At 50.3% G+C, this 21,023-nt stretch overlaps 1 protein-coding gene across 1 annotated transcript in view; it reads left to right on the top strand.

Moving 5' to 3' along the window:
* Positions 1–19,772, top strand: part of LOC123750388 (golgin subfamily A member 6-like protein 6) — a 278,485-nt gene extending 258,713 nt beyond the window's left edge. Inside the window, exons 7-9 of the mRNA XM_069325164.1 lie at positions 11,949–12,070; positions 12,234–12,265; positions 19,284–19,772. Of these exons, the coding sequence (XP_069181265.1) occupies positions 11,949–12,070; positions 12,234–12,265; positions 19,284–19,772 (643 nt within the window). The remainder of the gene's footprint in view (positions 1–11,948; positions 12,071–12,233; positions 12,266–19,283) is intronic.
* The last annotated feature ends 1,251 nt before the right edge of the window (positions 19,773–21,023 follow it).

The raw sequence follows: 21,023 nt of genomic DNA, 5'->3' as shown, positions 1-21,023 counted from the left end.
TATGGTGCTGCTGTTGTTACTGTTTTTGGTGGTGCTGTTGTTACTGTTACTGGTGCTGCTATTGTTGCTGTTTCTGGTGCTGCTGTTGTTACTGTTACTGGTGCTGCTGTTATTACTGTTACTGGTGCTGCTTTTGTTACTGTTACTGGTGCTGATGTTATTACTGTTACTGGTGCTGCTGTTTTTCCTGTTACTGGTGCTGCTGTTATTACTGTTACTGGTGCTGCTGTTGTTACTGTTACTGGTGCGGCTGTTGTTACTGTTATTGGTGGTACTGTTGTTACTGTTACTGGTGCTGCTGGTTGTTACTGTTACTGGGGCTCCTTTTATTACTGTTGCTCGTGCTACTGTTGTTACTGTTACTAGTGCTGCAGTTGTTACTGTTGCAGGTGCTGCTGTTTATACTGTTACTGGTGCTGTTGGTGTTACTGTTACTGCTGTTATTATTTTTGCTGGTGTTGCTGTTGTTACTCTTGCTGGTGCTACTGTTGTTACTGTTACTGGTGCTGCTGTTGTTACTGTTACTGGTGCTGCTGTTGTTACTGTTACTAGTGCAGCTGTTGTTACTAGCTTTACTGGTGCTGCTGTTATTTCTATTGTATGGGCTGCTGTTGTTAGTGTTTCTGGTGATGCTGTTTTTACTCTTGCTGGTGGCTGCTGTTGTTACTGTTACTGGTGCTGCTGGTTTTTCTGCTGCGGGTGCTATTGGTATTACTGCTGCAGGTGCATCTATTGTTGCTGTTAATTGTGCTGATATTGTAATGTTTCTGGTGCTGCTGTTGTTACTGTGGTTGGTGCTGCTATGTTTACTGTTACTAGTGCTGATGTTGTTACTCTTAGTCGAGGTGGCTGTTATTGCCGTTATAGGTGCTACTTTTGTTACTGTTACTGCTGCTGTTGTTACTGTTACTGGTGCTCCTGTTATTACTGTTAATGGTGCTGTTGTTGTTACTGTTACTGCTGTTGATACAGTTGCTGGTGCTGCTATGGTTACTGTTGCTGGTACTGCTGTTGTTACTGTTAACGGTGTTGCTGCTGTAGTTACTGTTAATGGTGCTGCTGTGGTTTTTATTACATGTGCTACAATTGATACTGTTGCTGGGGCTCCTCTTATTACTGTTCCTGGTGCAGTTGTTTTTACTGTTACCGGTGCTGCTTCTGTTACTGCTACTTTTGCTGCTGTTGTTACTACTACTGGTGTTGTTGTTGTTACTATTGCTGGTGCTGCTGTTATTACTGTTTCTGGTGCTGGCGTTGTTAATGATACTGGTGCTGCTGTTGTTAATGTTATTGGTGCTGCTTTTGTTACTGTTACTTTTTCTGATGTTGTTACTGTGACTGGTGCTGTTGGTTTTACTGTTGCTGGTGCTGCTGTTTTTACTGTCTATGGTGCTGCTGTTTTTACTGTTACTGGTACTCCTTTTATTGCTGTTGCTCGTGCTGCTGTTGTTACTGTTACTGGGGCTGCTGTTTTTACTGTTACTGGTGGTGATATTATTACTATTACTGGTGCTGATATTATTATTGTTACTGGTGCTGCTGTTGTTACTGTTTCTGTTGCTGCTCTTGTTACTGTTAATGGGGCTGCTGTTGTTACTGTTACTGGTGCTGCTCTTGTTACTGTTAATGGTGCTCCTGTTATTACTGTTTCTGATATTGTTGTTGTTACTGTTACTGATGCTCCTGTTATTACTGTTGCTGGTGCTGCGTTTGATACTGTTACTGGAGCTCCTGTTATTACTGTTGCTGGTGCTGCTGTTGTTACTGATACTGGTGCGGCTGTTTTTACTGTTCCAGGTACTGCTCTTGTTACTGTTACTTTTGCTGCTGTTGCTACTGTGACTGGTGCTGATGGTGTTAGTGTTGCTGGTGTTGTTTCTGTTACTGGTCCTCCTGTTATTACTGTTGCTGGTGCTGCTGTTATAACTGTTGCTGGTGCTGTTTCGTCTGTTGTTACTGTTGCTGGTGCTCCTGTTGTTACTGTTATTGGTTGTGCTGTTGTTACTGTTACTGGAGCTGCTGTTGTTACTGCTACTGGTGCTCATTTCATTACTGTTGCTCGTGCTCTTGTTGTTACTGTTACTAGTGCTGCTGTTGTTACTGTTGCAAGTGTTGCTGTTGTTCCTGTTATTTTTGTTGCTGTGTTACTGTTACAGGTGCTGTTGGTGTTATTGTTGCTGGTGCTGCTGTTTTTACTGTTTCTGATGCTGCTGTTGTTACTCCTACTTGTGCTGCTGCTGTTGTTACTGTTACTGGTGCTGCTGTTGTTACTGTTATTGTTTGTGCTGGTGTTAGTGTTACTAGTGCTGCTGTTGTTACTGTTACTGGTGCTGCTGTTGTTACTGTTATTGTTTGTGCTGGTGTTAGTGTTACTAGTTCTGCTGTTGTTACTTTTATTGGTTGTGCTGTTGTTACTGTTAATGGTGCTGCTGTTGTTACTGTTACTGGTGCTTCTTTTATTACTGTTGCTCGCGCTGCTGTTGTTACTGTTACTGGTGCTGCTGTTATTACTGTTGCTGTTGTTGTTACTCCTATTGGTGCTGCTGTTGTTACTGTTACTGGTGCTGCTGTTGTTGCTGTTATTGGTGGTGCTGTTGTTACTGTTATTGGTTGTACTGTTGTTGCTGTTATTGGTGGTGCTGTTGTTACTGTTACTGGTGCTGCTTTTATTACTGTTGTTGGTGCTGCTGTTGTTACTCTTACTGGTGCTGCTGTTTTTCCTGTTACTGGTGCTGCTGTTATTACTGTTACTGGTGCTGCTGTTGTTACTGTATATGGTGCTGCTGTTGTTACTGTTACTGGTGCTGCTGTTATTACTGTTATTGGTGCTGCTGTTGTTACTGTTACTGGTGCTGCTGTTGTTACTGTTACTGGTGCTGCTGTTATTACTGTTACTGGTGCTGCTGTTGTTACTGTTACTGGAGCTGATGTTATTACTGTTACTGGTGCTGCTGTTTTTCCTGTTACTGGTGCTGCTGTTATTACTGTTGCTGGTGCTGCTGTTGTTACTGTTACTGGTGCGGCTGTGGTTACTGTTATTAGTGGTACTGTTGTTACTGTTACTGGTGCTGCTGGTTGTTACTGTTACTGGGGCTCCTTTTATTACTGTTGCTCGTGCTACTGTTGTTACTGTTACTAGTGCTGCAGTTGTTACTGTTGCAGGTGCTTCTGTTTATATTGTTACTGGTGCTGTTGGTGTTACTAGTGCTGCTGTTGTTACTCTTGCTGGTGCTGCTGTTGTTACTGTTACTGGTGCTGCTGTTGTTACTGTTACTGGTGCTGCTGTTGTTACTGTTACTAGTGCTGCTGTTGTTACTCTTGCTGGTGCTGCTGTTGTTACTGTTACTGGTGCTGCTGTTGTTACTGTTACTGGTGCTGCTGTTGTTACTCCTACTTGTGCTGCTGCTGTTGTTACTGTTACTGGTGCTGCTGTTGTTACTAGTTTTACTGGTGCTGCTGTTATTTCTATTGTATGGGCTGCTGTTGTTACTGTTACTGGTGCTGCTGGTTTTTCTGCTGCGGATGCTATTGGTATTACTGTTGCAGGTGCATCTATTGTTAATGTTAATTGTGCTGATATTGTAATGTTTCTGGTGCTGCTGTTGTTACTGTGGTTGGTGCTGCTATGGTTACTGTTACTAGTGCTGATGTTGTTACTCTTAGTCGAGGCGGCTGTTATTGCCGTTACAGGTGCTACTTTTGTTACTGTTGCTGCTGCTGCTGTTGTTACTGTTACTGGTGCTCCTGTTATTACTGTTAATGGTGCTGCTGTTGTTACTGTTACTGCTGTTGATACAATTGCTGGTGCTGCTATGGTTACTGTTGCTGGTACTGCTGTTGTTACTGTTAACGGTGTTGCTGCTGTTGATACTGTTAATGGTGCTGCTGTTGTTTTTATTACATGTGCTGCAGTTGATACTGTTGCTGGGACTCCTCTTATTACTGTTCCTGGTGCAGTTGGTTTTACTGTTACCAGTGCTGCTTCTGTTACTGCTACTTTTGCTGCTGTTGTTACTATTACTGGTGTTGTTGTTGTTACTATTGCTGGTGCTGCTGTTATAACTGTTTCTTGTGCTGGCGTTGTTACTGTTACTGGGGCTGCTGTTTTTACTGTTACTGGTGCTGATATTATTACTGTTACTGGTGCTGATATTATTATTGTTACTGATGCTGCTGTTGTTACTGTTTCTGTTGCTGCTCTTGCTACTGTTAATGGGGCTGCTGTTGTTACTGTTACTGGTGCTGCTGTTGTTGCTGTTATTGGTGGTGCTGTTGCTACTGTTATTGGTTGTACTGTTGTTGCTGTTATTGGTGGTGCTGTTGTTACTGTCACTGGTGCTGCTTTTATTACTGTTGTTTGTGCTGCTGTTGTTACTCTTACTGGTGCTGCTGTTGTTACTGTATATGGTGCTGCTGTTGTTACTGTTTTTGGTGGTGCTGTTGTTACTGTTACTGGTGCTGCTATTGTTGCTGTTTCTGGTGCTGCTGTTGTTACTGTTACTGGTGCTGCTGTTATTACTGTTACTGGTGCTGCTTTTGTTACTGTTACTGGTGCTGATGTTATTACTGTTACTGGTGCTGCTGTTTTTCCTGTTACTGGTGCTGCTGTTATTACTGTTACTGGTGCTGCTGTTGTTACTGTTACTGGGGCGGCTGTTGTTACTGTTATTGGTGGTACTGTTGTTACTGTTACTGGTGCTGCTGGTTGTTACTGTTACTGGGGCTCCTTTTATTACTGTTGCTCGTGCTACTGTTGTTACTGTTACTAGTGCTGCAGTTGTTACTGTTGCAGGTGCTGCTGTTTATACTGTTACTGGTGCTGTTGGTGTTACTGTTACTGCTGTTATTATTTTTGCTGGTGTTGCTGTTGTTACTCTTGCTGGTGCTGCTGTTGTTACTGTTACTGGTGCTGCTGTTGTTACTGTTACTGGTGCTGCTGTTGTTACTGTTACTAGTGCAGCTGTTGTTACTAGCTTTACTGGTGCTGCTGTTAATTCTATTGTATGGGCTGCTGTTGTTAGTGTTTCTCGTGATGCTGTTTTTACTCTTGCTGGTGGCTGCTGTTGTTACTCTTACTGGTGCTGCTGGTTTTTCTGCTGCGGGTGCTATTGGTATTACTGCTGCAGGTACATCTATTGTTGCTGTTAATTGTGCTGATATTGTAATGTTTCTGGTGCTGCTGTTGTTACTGTGGTTGGTGCTGCTATGTTTACTGTTACTAGTGCTGATGTTGTTACTCTTAGTCGAGGTGGCTGTTATTGCCGTTATAGGTGCTACTTTTGTTACTATTACTGCTGCTGTTGTTACTGTTACTGGTGCTCCTGTTATTACTGTTAATGGTGCTGTTGTTGTTACTGTTACTGCTGTTGATACAGTTGCTGGTGCTGCTATGGTTACTGTTGCTGGTACTGCTGTTGTTACTGTTAACGGTGTTGCTGCTGTAGTTACTGTTAATGGTGCTGCTGTTGTTTTTATTACATGTGCTACAATTGATACTGTTTCTGGGGCTCCTCTTATTACTGTTCCTGGTGCAGTTGTTTTTACTGTTACCGGTGCTGCTTCTGTTACTGCTACTTTTGCTGCTGTTGTTACTACTACTGGTGTTGTTGTTGTTACTATTGCTGGTGCTGCTGTTATTACTGTTTCTGGTGCTGGCGTTGTTAATGATACTGGTGCTGCTGTTGTTACTGTTATTGGTGCTGCTTTTGTTACTGTTACTTTTTCTGATGTTGTTACTGTGACTGGTGCTGTTGGTTTTGCTGTTGCTGGTGCTGCTGTTTTTACTGTCTATGGTGCTGCTGTTTTTACTGTTACTGGTACTCCTTTTATTGCTGTTGCTCGTGCTGCTGTTGTTACTGTTACTGGGGCTGCTGTTTTTACTGTTACTGGTGGTGATATTATTACTGTTACTGGTGCTGATATTATTATTGTTACTGGTGCTGCTGTTGTTACTGTTTCTGTTGCTGCTCTTGTTACTGTTAATGGGGCTGCTGTTGTTACTGTTACTGGTGCTGCTCTTGTTACTGTTAATGGTGCTCCTGTTATTACTGTTTCTGATATTGTTGTTGTTACTGTTACTGATGCTCCTGTTATTTCTGTTGCTGGTGCTACGTTTGATACTGTTACTGGAGCTCCTGTTATTACTGTTGCTGGTGCTGCTGTTGTTACTGATACTGGTGCGGCTGTTTTTACTGTTCCAGGTACTGCTCTTGTTACTGTTACTTTTGCTGCTGTTGCTACTGTGACTGGTGCTGATGGTGTTAGTGTTGCTGGTGTTGTTTCTGTTACTGGTCCTCCTGTTATTACTGTTGCTGGTGCTGCTGTTATAACTGTTGCTGGTGCTGTTTCGTCTGTTGTTACTGTTGCTGGTGCTCCTGTTGTTACTGTTATTGGTTGTGCTGTTGTTACTGTTACTGGAGCTGCTGTTGTTACTGCTACTGGTGCTCATTTCATTACTGTTGCTCGTGCTCTTGTTGTTACTGTTACTAGTGCTGCTGTTGTTACTGTTGCAAGTGTTGCTGTTGTTCCTGTTATTTTTGTTGCTGTGTTACTGTTACAGGTGCTGTTGGTGTTACTGTTGCTGGTGCTGCTGTTTTTACTGTTTCTGATGCAGCTGTTGTTACTCCTACTTGTGCTGCTGCTGTTGTTACTGTTACTGGTGCTGCTGTTGTTACTGTTATTGTTTGTGCTGGTGTTAGTGTTACTAGTGCTGCTGTTGTTACTTTTATTGGTTGTGCTGTTGTTACTGTTAATGGTGCTGCTGTTGTTACTGTTACTGGTGCTTCTTTTATTATTGTTGCTCGCGCTGCTGTTGTTACTGTTACTGGTGCTGCTGTTATTACTGTTGCTGTTGTTGTTACTCCTATTGGTGCTGCTGTTGTTACTGTTACTGGTGCTGCTGTTGTTGCTGTTATTGGTGGTGCTGTTGTTACTGTTATTGGTTGTACTGTTGTTGCTGTTATTGGTGGTGCTGTTGTTACTGTTACTGGTGCTGCTTTTATTACTGTTGTTGGTGCTGCTGTTGTTACTCTTACTGGTGCTGCTGTTTTTCCTGTTACTGGTGCTGCTGTTATTACTGTTACTGGTGCTGCTGTTGTTACTGTATATGGTGCTGCTGTTGTTACTGTTACTGGTGCTGCTGTTATTACTGTTACTGGTGCTGCTGTTGTTACTGTTACTGGTGCTGCTGTTGTTACTGTTACTGGTGCTGCTGTTATTACTGTTACTGGTGCTGCTGTTGTTACTGTTACTGGTGCTGATGTTATTACTGTTACTGGTGCTGCTGTTTTTCCTGTTACTGGTGCTGCTGTTATTACTGTTGCTGGTGCTGCTGTTGTTACTGTTACTGGTGCGGCTGTGGTTACTGTTATTAGTGGTACTGTTGTTACTGTTACTGGTGCTGCTGGTTGTTACTGTTACTGGGGCTCCTTTTATTACTGTTGCTCGTGCTACTGTTCTTACTGTTACTAGTGCTGCAGTTGTTACTGTTGCAGGTGCTTCTGTTTATATTGTTACTGGTGCTGTTGGTGTTACTGGTGCTGCTATTGTTACTCTTGCTGGTGCTGCTGTTGTTACTGTTACTGGTGCTGCTGTTGTTACTGTTACTGGTGCTGCTGTTGTTACTCCTACTTGTGCTGCTGCTGTTGTTACTGTTACTGGTGCTGCTGTTGTTACTAGTTTTACTGGTGCTGCTGTTATTTCTATTGTATGGGCTGCTGTTGTTACTGTTACTGGTGCTGCTGGTTTTTCTGCTGCGGATGCTATTGGTATTACTGTTGCAGGTGCATCTATTGTTAATGTTAATTGTGCTGATATTGTAATGTTTCTGGTGCTGCTGTTGTTACTGTGGTTGGTGCTGCTATGGTTACTGTTACTAGTGCTGATGTTGTTACTCTTAGTCGAGGCGGCTGTTATTGCCGTTACAGGTGCTACTTTTGTTACTGTTGCTGCTGCTGCTGTTGTTACTGTTACTGGTGCTCCTGTTATTACTGTTAATGGTGCTGCTGTTGTTAATGTTACTGCTGTTGATACAGTTGCTGGTGCTGCTATGGTTACTGTTGCTGGTACTGCTGTTGTTACTGTTAACGGTGTTGCTGCTGTTGATACTGTTAATGGTGCTGCTGTTGTTTTTATTACATGTGCTGCAGTTGATACTGTTGCTGGGACTCCTCTTATTACTGTTCCTGGTGCAGTTGGTTTTACTGTTACCAGTGCTGCTTCTGTTACTGCTACTTTTGCTGCTGTTGTTACTATTACTGGTGTTGTTGTTGTTACTATTGCTGGTGCTGCTGTTATTACTGTTTCTTGTGCTGGCGTTGTTACTGTTACTGGGGCTGCTGTTTTTACTGTTACTGGTGCTGATATTATTACTGTTACTGGTGCTGATATTATTATTGTTACTGATGCTGCTGTTGTTACTGTTTCTGTTGCTGCTCTTGCTACTGTTAATGGGGCTGCTGTTGTTACTGTTACTGGTGCTGCTCCTGTTACTGTTAATGGTGCTCCTGTTATTACTGTTTCTGATATTGTTGTTGTTATTGTTACTGATGCTCCTGTTATTACTGTTGCTGGTGCTGCGTTTGATACTGTTACTGAAGCTCCTGTTATTACTGTTGCTGGTGCTGCTGTTGTTACTGATACTGGTGCTGCTGTTGTTACTGTTACTTTTGCTCTGTTGCTACTGTGACTAGTGCTGATGGTGTTAGTGTTGCTGGTGTTGTTTCTGTTACTGGTCCTCCTGTTATTACTGTTGCTGGTACTGCTGTTATAACTGTTGCTGGTGCTGCTATTATTGTTGCTGTTTCGTCTGTTGTTACTGTTGCTGGTGCTGTTGATGTTATTGTTGCTTGTGCTGCTTTTGTTACTGTTTTTGGTGCTGCTGTTGTTACTGTTACAGGTGCTGCTGTTGTTACTGTTACTGGTGTTGCTGTTGTTACTGTTATTGGTGGTGCTGTTGTTACTGTTGTTGGTGCTAGTGTTATTACAGTTGCTGGTGCTGCTGTTGTTACTGTTGCTGGTGCTGCTGCTGTTGTTACTGTTACTGGTGCTGTTGTTGTTACTGTTACTGGTGCTGCTGTTTTTACTGTTACTGCTGTTGTTTCTTTTGCTGGTGCTTTTGATGTTACCGTTACTGTTGCTGCTATTGTTACTGTTACTGGTGCTTCTGTTGTTACTGTTACTAGTGCTACTGTTGTTACTGTTGCTAGTGCTGCTGTTGTTATTGTTAATTGTGCTGCTGTTGTTACTGTTAATAGTGCTGCTGTAGTTACTGGTAATTGTGCTCCTGTTATACGGTTGTTGGGGTTGCTGTTGTTATTGTTATTATTGCTTTTGTTAAGCTGTTGATGGTGCTGCTGTTGTTACTGTTGTTGGTGCTCTTGTTATTACTGATACTGGTGCCGCATTTTTACTGTTAGTTGTGCTGCTGTATTACTGTTGCTTATACCACTGTTTTTACTGTTAATAGTGCTGCTGTTATAATGTTCCTAGTGACCTGGACAAACTGGTGGAATGGTCTATAAAATGTCAACTAAAGTTTAATTCAGGAAAGCGTAAAGTAATGAAATTAGGTAAAGGGAGCAGAAGGCTGAATACAAGGTACCATCTGGGAGGCGAAATCATACAAGAGTCAAGTAGAGAGAAAGATCTGGGGGTTGATGTTAAACCGAACCTGTCCCCAGAGGCCCCACATCAAAAGGATATCATCAGCGGCACATGATAGAACTGAGTGGTATGAGCTACGAGAAAGGCTATACGGGAGATAAACCTCACGTCCCTAGAAGACAGAAGAGCAAGAGGAGACATGATAACCACTTATAAAATTATCATGAGAATTGAAAGGGTGGACAAAGACCAACTATTTAACACTGGTGGAACACGATGAAGGGGACACAGGTGGAAACTTAGTACGCAAATGAGCCACAGAGACATTAGAAAGATATTTTAAGTGTCAGAGTTGTTAATAGACGGAGTGTATTAAGCAGTGACGTGGTGTAGGCTAACTCTACACACAGTTTCAAATGTAGATATGAAAGAGCCCAGTAGGCTCCTGAATCTGTACACCAATTGATTGACAGTCGAGAAGCGGGACCTAAGACCCAAAACTTTGGGTCTGTTGTCCCGCCTCAATCGTGCCTCACAAAATTAATAGAATTCTATGGCCAGGCAACAAAAATTAGGCAGGAAAGAGAAGAGTGGACAAGCTGCATTTTCCTGGACTGTCAGAAAGCCATTGACACAGTACCTTATAAAAGGCGGTTAAAAAAGTTGGAGCAACAGGTAGGAGTAAAAGAGAAGGTGCTCCAGTGGATAAGGGAGTACTTAAGCCACAGGAAACAGCGAGTAGCGGTGAGGGGGAAGACATCAGAGTGGCGAGATGTCACCAGCGGGGTCCCACAGGGCTCAGTACTTGGACCCATCCTGTTTCTAATGTATGTAAACGATCTTCCGGTGGGTATAGACTTATTCCTTTCAATGCTTGCTGATGATGCAAAAATTATGAGAAGAATCTTAGACAGATGGAGATAGACAGAGACTACAGGATGATCTGGACAAACTGGAGGAATGGTCTAGAAAATGGATGCTAACGTTCAACTCAGGAAAGTGTAAAGTAATGAAATTATGCGAAGGGATCAAAAGGCTGAACACAAGATACCATCTGGGAGGTGAAATCCTGCAAGAGTCAAATAGAAAGAAAGATCTCGGGGTTGATATCACACTAAACCTGTCCCCAGAGGCCCACATCGAAAGGATATCATCAGCGGCATTTGCTAGGTTGGCCAACATAAGAACTACCTTTTGAAATTTGTGTTAGGAATCTTTCAGAACCCTGTATACCACTTATGTCAGAATAATCCTGGAAAATGCAGCTCCAGCCTGGAGTCCATACTTAGCTAAACACAAGACAAAGTCAGAGAAGATTCAGCGGTATACCACCAGGCTCGTCCTGGAACTGAGAGGAATAAGCTACGAGGAAAGGCTAAAGGAGCTGAACCTCACGTCCCTGGAAAACAGAAGAGTAAGGGGAGACATGATAACCACCTACAAAATTCTCAGGAGAATTGACAGGGTGGACAAAGACAAACTCTTCAGCACGGGTGGGACACGAACAATGGGTCACAGGTGGAAACTTAGTACCCAGATGAGTCACAGAGACGTTAGAAACAATTTTTTCAGTGTCAGAGTAGTTAGTAAATGGAATGCACTAGGAAGAGATGTGGTGGAGGCTGACTCCATACACAGTTTCAAATATAGGTATGATAGAACCAAGTAGGCTCAGGAATCTGTACACTAGTTGATTGATGGTTGAGAGGAGGGACCAAAGAGCCAAAGCCGAGCCCCCGCAAGCACAACTAGGCGAGTACTGCCACCCACACCACCCCTCCACCACCACCACCACCACCCACACCATCCCTCCACCACCACCACCACCACCCACACCACCAACACCTACACCACCCCTCCACCACCACCACCCACAGTATCCTCCACCACCTCCACCTTCCACCACCACCACCCACACCACCTTCCACCACCACTACCCACAACACCCTCCACCACCACCACCCACACTACCCCTCCACCCATACCACCACCCACACTACCCCTCCACCCATACCACCACCACCCACACCACCCCTCCATCACCCCTATACCGTTACCACCCACAATACCCTCTACCACCACCACCACTCACACCACCCCTCCACCACCACCACAACCACTAACACCACACCTCCTCAACCACCACCACCCACACCCCCCCTCCATCACCATCACCTACAATACCCTCCACCACCACCACCCACAATACCCTCTACCACCATCACCAACCACACCACCCTCCACCACCACCACCCACACCACCCCTCTCATCTCCTACCATGGACCAAGTACCTGCACCTCTATGTGCTGCCTGGTACCTCTCACCATCTCCTACCATACACCAGGTACCAGCTGCTGGTGGACGGGTACAAGGAAGAGAGTACCATGGGGGACGTCCTTGTACAGCATCACAACCTAAGTGGAATGAAGTTCTCCACCATGGACAGAGACAATGATCTCGGGTCAGGTAAGTTTGGTCTTAACAGATGACGTCTTGGGTCTAGGATATTGTCTTTATTGTCCAGCATTAACAATATATGTTCCTAGAGGAAATATTGTATACTTTCTCCTTTATGAGACCATTCTTGTAATATAATAAAGTTAATGTTATCACTTGATGATTATATCAGTGCACGACGGGGATAATAACCTTAACAAACACGTGAACCAGGAAGACCATTGTTTGTTCATCCTGGCTTGTGTGTATGTGTGTGTGTGTGTGTGTGTGTGTGTGTGTGTGTGTGTGTGTGTGTGTGTGTGTGTGTGTACTCACCTATTTGTCCTTGCGGGGGTTGAGCTTTGGCTCTTTGGTCCCGCCTCTCAACTGTCAATTAACTGGTGTACAGATTCCTGAGCCTACTGGGCTCTATCATATCAACATTTAAAACTGTGTATGGAGTCAGCCTCCACCACATCACTGCCTAATGCATTCCATCCGTTAACTACTCTGACACTGAAAAAGTTCCTTCTAACGTCTCTGTGGCTCATGTGGGTACTCAGTTTCCACCTGTGTCCCCTTGTTCGCGTCCCACCAGTGTTCAATAGTTTATCCTTGTTTACCCGGTCGATTCCCCTGAGGATTTTGTAGGTTGTGATCATGTCTCCCCTTACTCTTCTGTCTTCCAGTGTCGTAAGGTGCATTTCCCGCAGCCTTTCCTCATAACTCATGCCTCTTAATTCTGGGGCTAGTCTAGTGGCATACCTTTGGACTTTTTCCAGTTTCGTCTTGTGCTTGACAAGGTACGGGCTCCATGCTGGGGGCCGCATACTCAAGGATTGGTCTTACATATGTGGTGTACAAGATTCTGAATGATTCCTTACACAGGTTCCTGAACGCTGTTCTGATGTTAGCCAGCCTCGCATATGCCGCAGACGTTATTTTTTATATGTGAGCTTCAGGAGACAGGTTTGGTGTGATATCAACTCCTAGATCTATCTCTCTTTCCCTTTCATTAAGTACTTCATCTCCTATTCTGTATCCTGTGTCTGGCCTCCTGTTTCCACTGCCTAGTTTCATTACTTTGCATTTACTTGGGTTGAACTTCAACAGCCATTTGTTGGATCAGCCTCCTACTATCATTCTCTGTTTCAATCCTCCTCATAAGTTTTTATCATCGGCAAACATTGAGAGAAACGATTCTATACCCTCTGGGAGATCATTTACATATATCAGAAACAGTATAGGTCCAATGACTGACCCCTGCGGGACTCCACTCGTAACGTCTCGCCAATCTGAGACCTCACCCCTCACACTGACTCCTTGTCTCCTGTTGCTTTGGTACTCCTTTATCCAATGGAGTTCCATCCTTTTCACTCCAACCTGCATCTCCAGTTTTTTCACTAGCCTCTTGTGTGGTCAAAGGCTTTCTGACAATCCAAAAATATGCAGTCTGCCCACCCTTCTCTTTCTTGCCTTATTTTTGTTGCCTGGTCGTAGAATTCAAGTAACTCTGTGAGGTAGGACCTGCCATCCCTGAACCCATGTTGATGCTGTGTTACAAAGTTCTTTCGCTCCAGATGCTCCATTAGCTTTCTTCGCACAATCTTCTCCCTCAGCTTGCATGGTACGCAGGTTAGGGACACTGGCCTGTAGTTCAGTGCCTCCTCTCTATCCCCTTTCTTGTATATCGGGACTACGTTAACTGCTTTCCAAATTTCTGGCAGTTCCCCTGTTGCCAGTGATTTGTTATACACTATGGAGAGTAGTAGGCTCAGTTCTTCTGCTCCTTCCTTTAGTATCTAAGGGGAGATTCCATCTGGGACTTTAGCCAATGTCACATCCAACTCTAGTAAACACTTCCTTACTTCCCCGCTGGTAATCTTAAACTCTTCCAGTGGTTCCTGGTTAGCTATTCCCTCCCTTATCTCTGGGATTTCTCCTTGCTTTCTCCCTCACCCACTCCCTGACCCTCACCCACTCCCTGACCCTCACCCACTCCCTGACCCTCACCCAATCCCATACCCTCACCCACTCCCTGACCCTCACCCACTCTCTGACCCTCACCCACTCCCTGACCCTCACCCACTCCCTGACCCTCACCCACTCCCTGACCCTCACCCACTCCATGACCCTCACCCACTCCATGACCCTCTCCCACTCTCTGACCCTCACCCACTCTCTGACCCTCACCCACTCCCAGACCCTCACCCACTACCTGACCCTCACTCACTCCATGACCCTCACCCACTCCATGACCCTCACCTACTCCCTGACCCCTCACCCACTCCCTGACCCTCACTCACTCCCTGGTCCTCACTCACTCCATGACACTCACCCACTCCTTGACCCTCACCCACTCCCATACCCTCACCCACTCCCTGACCCTCACCCACTCTCTGACCCTCACCCACTTCCTGACCCTCACCCACTCCCTGACCCTCACCCACTCCCTGACCCTCACCCACTCCATGACCCTCACCCACTCTCTGACCCTCACCCACTCTCTGACCCTCACCCACTCCCTGATCCTCACTCACTTCCTGACCGTCACCCACTCCCTGACCCTCACCCACTCCCTGACACTCACCCGCTCCCTGACCCTCACCAACTTCATGACCCTCATCCACTCCCTGACACTCACCCACTCCCTAATCCACACTCACTCCCTGACCCTCTGTCACTCCCTGACCCTCACCCACTCCCTGACCCTCACCCACTCCCTGACCCTCACCCACTCCCTGACCCTCACCCACTCCCTGACCCTCACCCACTCCCTGACCCTCACTCGCTCCCTGACCTTCACCCACTCCCTGACCCTTACCCACTCCATGACCCTCACTCACTCCCTGACCCTCTTTCACTCCCTGACACTCATTCACTCTCTGACCCTCATTCGCTCCCTGACCCTCACCAACTCCCTGACCCTCACTCACTCCGTGGCCCTCACTAACTCCCTGGCCCTCACCCACTCCCTGACCCTCACCCCCTCCCTGACCCTCACCAGCTCCCTGACCCTCACCCACTCCCTGACCCTCAACCACTCCCTGACCCTCACCCACTCCCTGACCCTCACCTACTCCCTGACCCTCACGCCCTCTCTGACCCTCACCCGCTCCCTGACCCTCACCCACTCTCTGACCCTCACCCACTCCCTGACCCTCACCCACTCCCTGACCCTCACCCACTCCCTGACCCTCCCCAACTCCCTGACCTTCCCCCTCTCCCTGACCCTTACCTACTCACGGACCCTCACCCACTCCCTGACCTTCACCCTCTCCCTGACCCTCACCTTCTCCCTGACCCCTCACCCGCTCCCTGACCTTCACCCTCTCCCTGACCCCTCACCTACTCCTTGACCCTCACCCGCTCCCTGACCCTCACCCACTCCCTGACCCTCACCCACTCCCTGAAACTCAAACACTCCCCGACCCTCACTCACTCTCTAACCCTCACCCTCTCCCTGACCCTCAAACACTCCCTGACCTTCACCCACTCCCTGACCCTCACCCTCTCCCTGACCCTCACCCACTCCCTGACCTTCACCCTCTCCCTGACCCTCACCTACTCCCTGATTCTAACCCGCTCCCTGACCCTCACCCACTCCCTGACCCCTCACCCACACCCTGACCCTCACTCGCTCCCTGACCTTCACCCACTCCCTGACCCTCACCCACTCTATGACCCTCACTCACTCCCTGACCCACTTTCACTCCCTGACCCTCGCCCACTCCCTGACCCTCGCCCACTCCCTGACCCTCATTCGCTCCCTGACCCTCACCAACTCCCTGACCCTCACTCACTCCCTGGCCCTCACTCACTCCCAGGCCCTCACCCACTCCCTGACCCTCACGCCCTCCCTGACCCTCACCCACTCCATGACCCTCACCCACTCCCTGACCCTCACCCACTCCATGACGCTCACCCACTCCCTGACCGTCACCCGCTCCCTGACCCTCTCCCAATCCCTGACCCTAACCCTCTCTCTGACCCTCACCGACTCCCTGACCCTAATCCCGCTCCCTAACACTCACCCACTCCCTGACCCTCACCCACTCCCTGACCCCTCACCAACTCCATGACCCTCACTCGCTCCCTGACCTTCACCCACTCCCTGACCCTTACCCACTCCATGACCCTCACTCACTCCCTGACCCTCTTTCACTCCCTGACCCTCACCCACTCTCTGACCCTCATTCGCTCCCTGACCCTCACCAACTCCCTGACCCTCACTCACTCCGTGGCCCTCACTAACTCCCTGGCCCTCACCCACTCCCTGACCCTCACCCCCTCCCTGACCCTCACCAGCTCCCTGACCCTCACCCACTCCCTGACCCTCAACCACTCCCTGACCCTCTCCCACTCCCTGACCCTCACCTACTCCCTGACCCTCACGCCCTCTCTGACCCTCACCCGCTCCCTGACCCTCACCCACTCTCTGACCCTCACCCACTCCCTGACCTTCACCCACTCCCTGACCCTCACCCACTCCCTGACCCTCACCAACTCCCTGACCTTCCCCCTCTCCCTGACCCTTACCTACTCACTGACCCTCACCCACTCCCTGACCTTCACCCTCTCCCTGACCCTCACCTACTCCCTGACCCCTCACCCGCTCCCTGACCTTCACCCTCTCCCTGACCCCTCACCTACTCCGTGACCCTCACCCGCTCCCTGACCCTCACCCACTCCCTGACCCTCACCCACTCCCTGACCCTCAAACACTCCCCGACCCTCACTCACTCCCTAACCCTCACCCTCTCCCTGACCCTCAAACACTCCCTGACCTTCACCCACTCCCTGACCCTCACCCTCTCCCTGACCCTCACCCACTCCCTGACCTTCACCCTCTCCCTGACCCTCACCTACTCCCTGATTCTAACCCGCTCCCTGACCCTCACCCACTCCCTGACCCCTCACCCACACCCTGACCCTCACTCGCTCCCTGACCTTCACCCACTCCCTGACCCTCACCCACTCTATGACCCTCACTCACTCCCTGACCCACTTTCACTCCCTGACCCTCGCCCACTCCCTGACCCTCATTAGCTCCCTGACCCTCACCAACTCCCTGACCCTCACTCACTCCCTGGCCCTCACTCACTCCCAGGCCCTCACCCACTCCCTGACCCTCACGCCCTCCCTGACCCTCACCCACTCCATGACCCTCACCCACTCCCTGACCCTCACCCACTCCATGACGCTCACCCACTCCCTGACCCTCACCCGCTCCCTGACCCTCTCCCAATCCCTGACCCTAACCCTCTCTCTGACCCTCACCGACTCCCTGACCCTAATCCCGCTCCCTAACACTCACCCACTCCCTGACCCTCACCCACTCCCTGACCCCTCACCAACTCCATGACCCTCACCTACTCCCTGACCCTCACCATCTCAATGACCCTCATTAACTCCCTGACCCTCACACACTCCCTGACCCTCATCATCTCCCTGACCCTCACCCACTCCCTGACCCTCACCATCTCCCTGACCCTCACCCACTCCCTGACCCTCCACTCCCTGACCCTCACCCACTCCCTGACCCTCACCCACTCCCTGACCCTCACCCACTCCCTGACCCTCACCCACTCCCTGACCCTCACCCACTTTCTGACCCTCACCCACTCCCTGACCCTCACCCGCTCTCTGACACTTAACCACTCCCTGACCCTCACCCACTCCCTGACCCTCACCCACTCCCTGACCCTCACCCACTCCCTGACCTTCACCCTCTCCCTGACCCACACCCACTCCCTGACCCTCACCCGCTCCCTGACCCTCACCCACCCCCTGACCCTCACCAACTCCCTGATCCTCACCCACTCCCTGACCCTCTTTCACTCCCTGACCCTCACCCACTCCCTGACCCTCTCCTGCTCTCTGACCCTCACCCACTCCCTGACCCTCACCCACTCCCTGATCACTCACCCACTCCCTGACCCTCACCCACTCCCTGACCTTCACCCTCTCCCTGACCCTCACCTGCTCCCTGACCCTCACCCGCTCCCTGACCCTCACCCACTCCCTGACCCACACCCACTCCCAGACCCTCAAACACTTCCCTACCCTCACCTACTCCCTGACCCTCACCCTCTCCCTGACCCTCAAACACTCCCCGACCCTCACCTACTCCCCGACCTTCATCCACTCCCTGACCTTCACCCTCTCTCTGACCCTCACCTACTCCCTGACCCTCACCCGCTCCCTGACCTTCACCCTCTCCCTGACCCTCACCTACTCCCTGAGCCTCACCTGCTCCCTGACCCTCACCCACTCCCTGACCCTCACCCACTCCCTGACCCTCAAACACTCCCCGACCCTCACCCACTCTCTGACCCTCACCCACTCCCTGACCTTCAAACACTCCCCGACCCTCTCCCTCTCCCAGACCCTCACCCTCTTCCTGACCCTCACCCACTCCCTGACCCTCACCCACTCCCTGACCCTCACCTACTCCCTGACCCTCATCTTCTCCCTGATCCATCACCCTCTCCCTGACCCTCACCCACTCCCTGACCCTGACCCTCACCCACTCCCTGACCCTCACCCACTCTCTGACCCTCACCCACTCCCTGACCCTCACCCACTAACTGACCCTCACCCACTCCCTGACCCTCACCCACTCCCTGACCCTCACCCGCTCCCTGACCCTCACCCACTCTCTTACCCTCACCCACTCCCTGACCCTCACCCACTCCCTGACCCTCACAAACTCCCTGACCCTCACCAACTCCCTGACCTTCCCCCTCTCCCTGACCCTTACCTACTCCCTGATCCTCACCCACTTCCTGACCTTCACCCTCTCCCTGACCCTCACCTACTCCCTGACCCCTCACCCGCTCCCTGACCTTCACCCTCTCCCTGACCCCTCACCAACTCCGTGACCCTCACCCGCTCCCTGACCCTCACCCACTCCCTGACCTTCACCCTCTCCCTGACCCACACCCACTCCCTGACCCTCACTCGCTCCCTGACCCTCACCCACCCCCTGACCCTCACCAACTCCCTGATCCTCACCCACTCCCTGACCCTCTTTCACTCCCTGACCCTCACCCACTCCCTGACCCTCTCCTGCTCTCTGACCCTCACCCACTCCCTGACCCTCACCCACTCCCTGATCCTCACCCACTCCCTGACCCTCACCCACTCCCTGACCTTCACCCTCTCCCTGACCCTCACCTGCTCCCTGACCCTCACCCGCTCCCTGACCCTCACCCACTCCCTGACCCACACCCACTCCCAGATCCTCAAACACTTCCCGACCCTCACCTACTCCCTGACCCTCACCCTCTCCCTGACCCTCAAACACTCCCCGACCCTCACCTACTCCCTGACCCTCACCCTGTCCCTGACCCTCAAACACTCCCCGACCCTCATCCACTCCCTGACCTTCACCCTATCTCTGACCCTCACCTACTCCCTGACCCTCACCCGCTCCCTGACCTTCACCCTCTCCCTGATCCTCACCTACTCCCTGAGCCTCACCTGCTCCCTGACCCTCACCCACTCCCTGACCCTCACCCACTCCCTGACCCTCAAACACTCCCCGACCCTCACCCACTCTCTGACCCTCACCCACTCCCTGACCTTCAAACACTCCCCGACCCTCTCCCTCTCCCAGACCCTCACCCTCTTCCTGACCCTCACCCACTCCCTGACCCTCACCCACTCCCTGACCCTCACCTACTCCCTGACCCCTCATCTTCTCCCTGATCCATCACCCTCTCCCTGACCCTCACCCACTCCCTGACCCTGACCATCACCCACTCCCTGACCCTCACCCACTCTCTGACCCTCACCCACTCCCTGACCCTCACCCACTAACTGACCCTCACCCACTCCCTGACCCTCACCCACTCCCTGACCCTCACCCGCTCCCTGACCCTCACACACTCTCTAACCCTCACCCACTCCCTGACCCTCACCCACTCCCTGACCCTCACAAACTCCCTGACCCTCACCAACTCCCTGACCTTCCCCCTCTCCCTGACCCTTACCTACTCCCTGATCCTCACCCACTTCCTGACCTTCACCCTCTCCCTGACCCTCACCTACTCCCTGACCCCTCACCCGCTCCCTGACCCTCACCCACTCCCTGACCTTCACCCTCTCCCTGACCCACACCCACTCCCTGACCCTCACCCGCTCCCTGACCCTCACCCACCCCCTGACCCTCACCAACTCCCTGATCCTCACCCACTCTCTGACCCTCTTTCACTCCCTGACCCTCACCCACTCCCTGACCCTCTCCTGCTCTCTGACCCTCACCCACTCCCTGACCCTCACCCACTCCCTGATCCTCACCCACTCCCTGACCCTCACCCACTCCCTGACCTTCACCCTCTCCCTGACCCTCACCTGCTCCCTGACCCTCACCCGCTCCCTGACCCTCACCCACTCCCTGACCCACACCCACTCCCAGACCCTCAAACACTTCCCGACCCTCACCTACTCCCTGACCCTCACCCTCTCCCTGACCCTCAAACACTCCCCGACCCTCACCTACTCCCTGACCCTCACCCTCTCCCTGACCCTCAAACACTCTCTGACCCTCATCCACTCCCTGACCTTCACCCTCTCTCTGACCCTCACCTACTCCCTGACCCTCACCCGCTCCCTGACCTTCACCCTCTCCCTGACCCTCACCTACTCCCTGAGCCTCACCTGCTCCCTGACCCTCACCCACTCCCTGACCCTCACCCACTCCCTGACCCTCAAACACTCCCCGACCCTCACCCACTCTCTGACCCTCACCCACTCCCTGACCTTCAAAAACTCCCCGACAAACTCCCTCTCCCAGACCCTCACCCTCTTCCTGACCCTCACCCACTCCCTGACCCTCACCCACTCCCTGACCCTCACCTACTCCCTGACCCTCATCTTCTCCCTGATCCATCACCCTCTCCCTGACCCTCACCCACTCCCTGACCCTGACCCTCACCCACTCCCTGACCCTCACCCACTCTCTGACCCTCACCCACTC

The sequence above is a fragment of the Procambarus clarkii genome, chromosome 15 (assembly GCF_040958095.1).
Source record: "Procambarus clarkii isolate CNS0578487 chromosome 15, FALCON_Pclarkii_2.0, whole genome shotgun sequence".
NCBI classification, from domain to species: Eukaryota; Metazoa; Arthropoda; class Malacostraca; order Decapoda; family Cambaridae; genus Procambarus; species Procambarus clarkii.
This window is presented reverse-complemented; position numbering and strand designations above follow the sequence as displayed.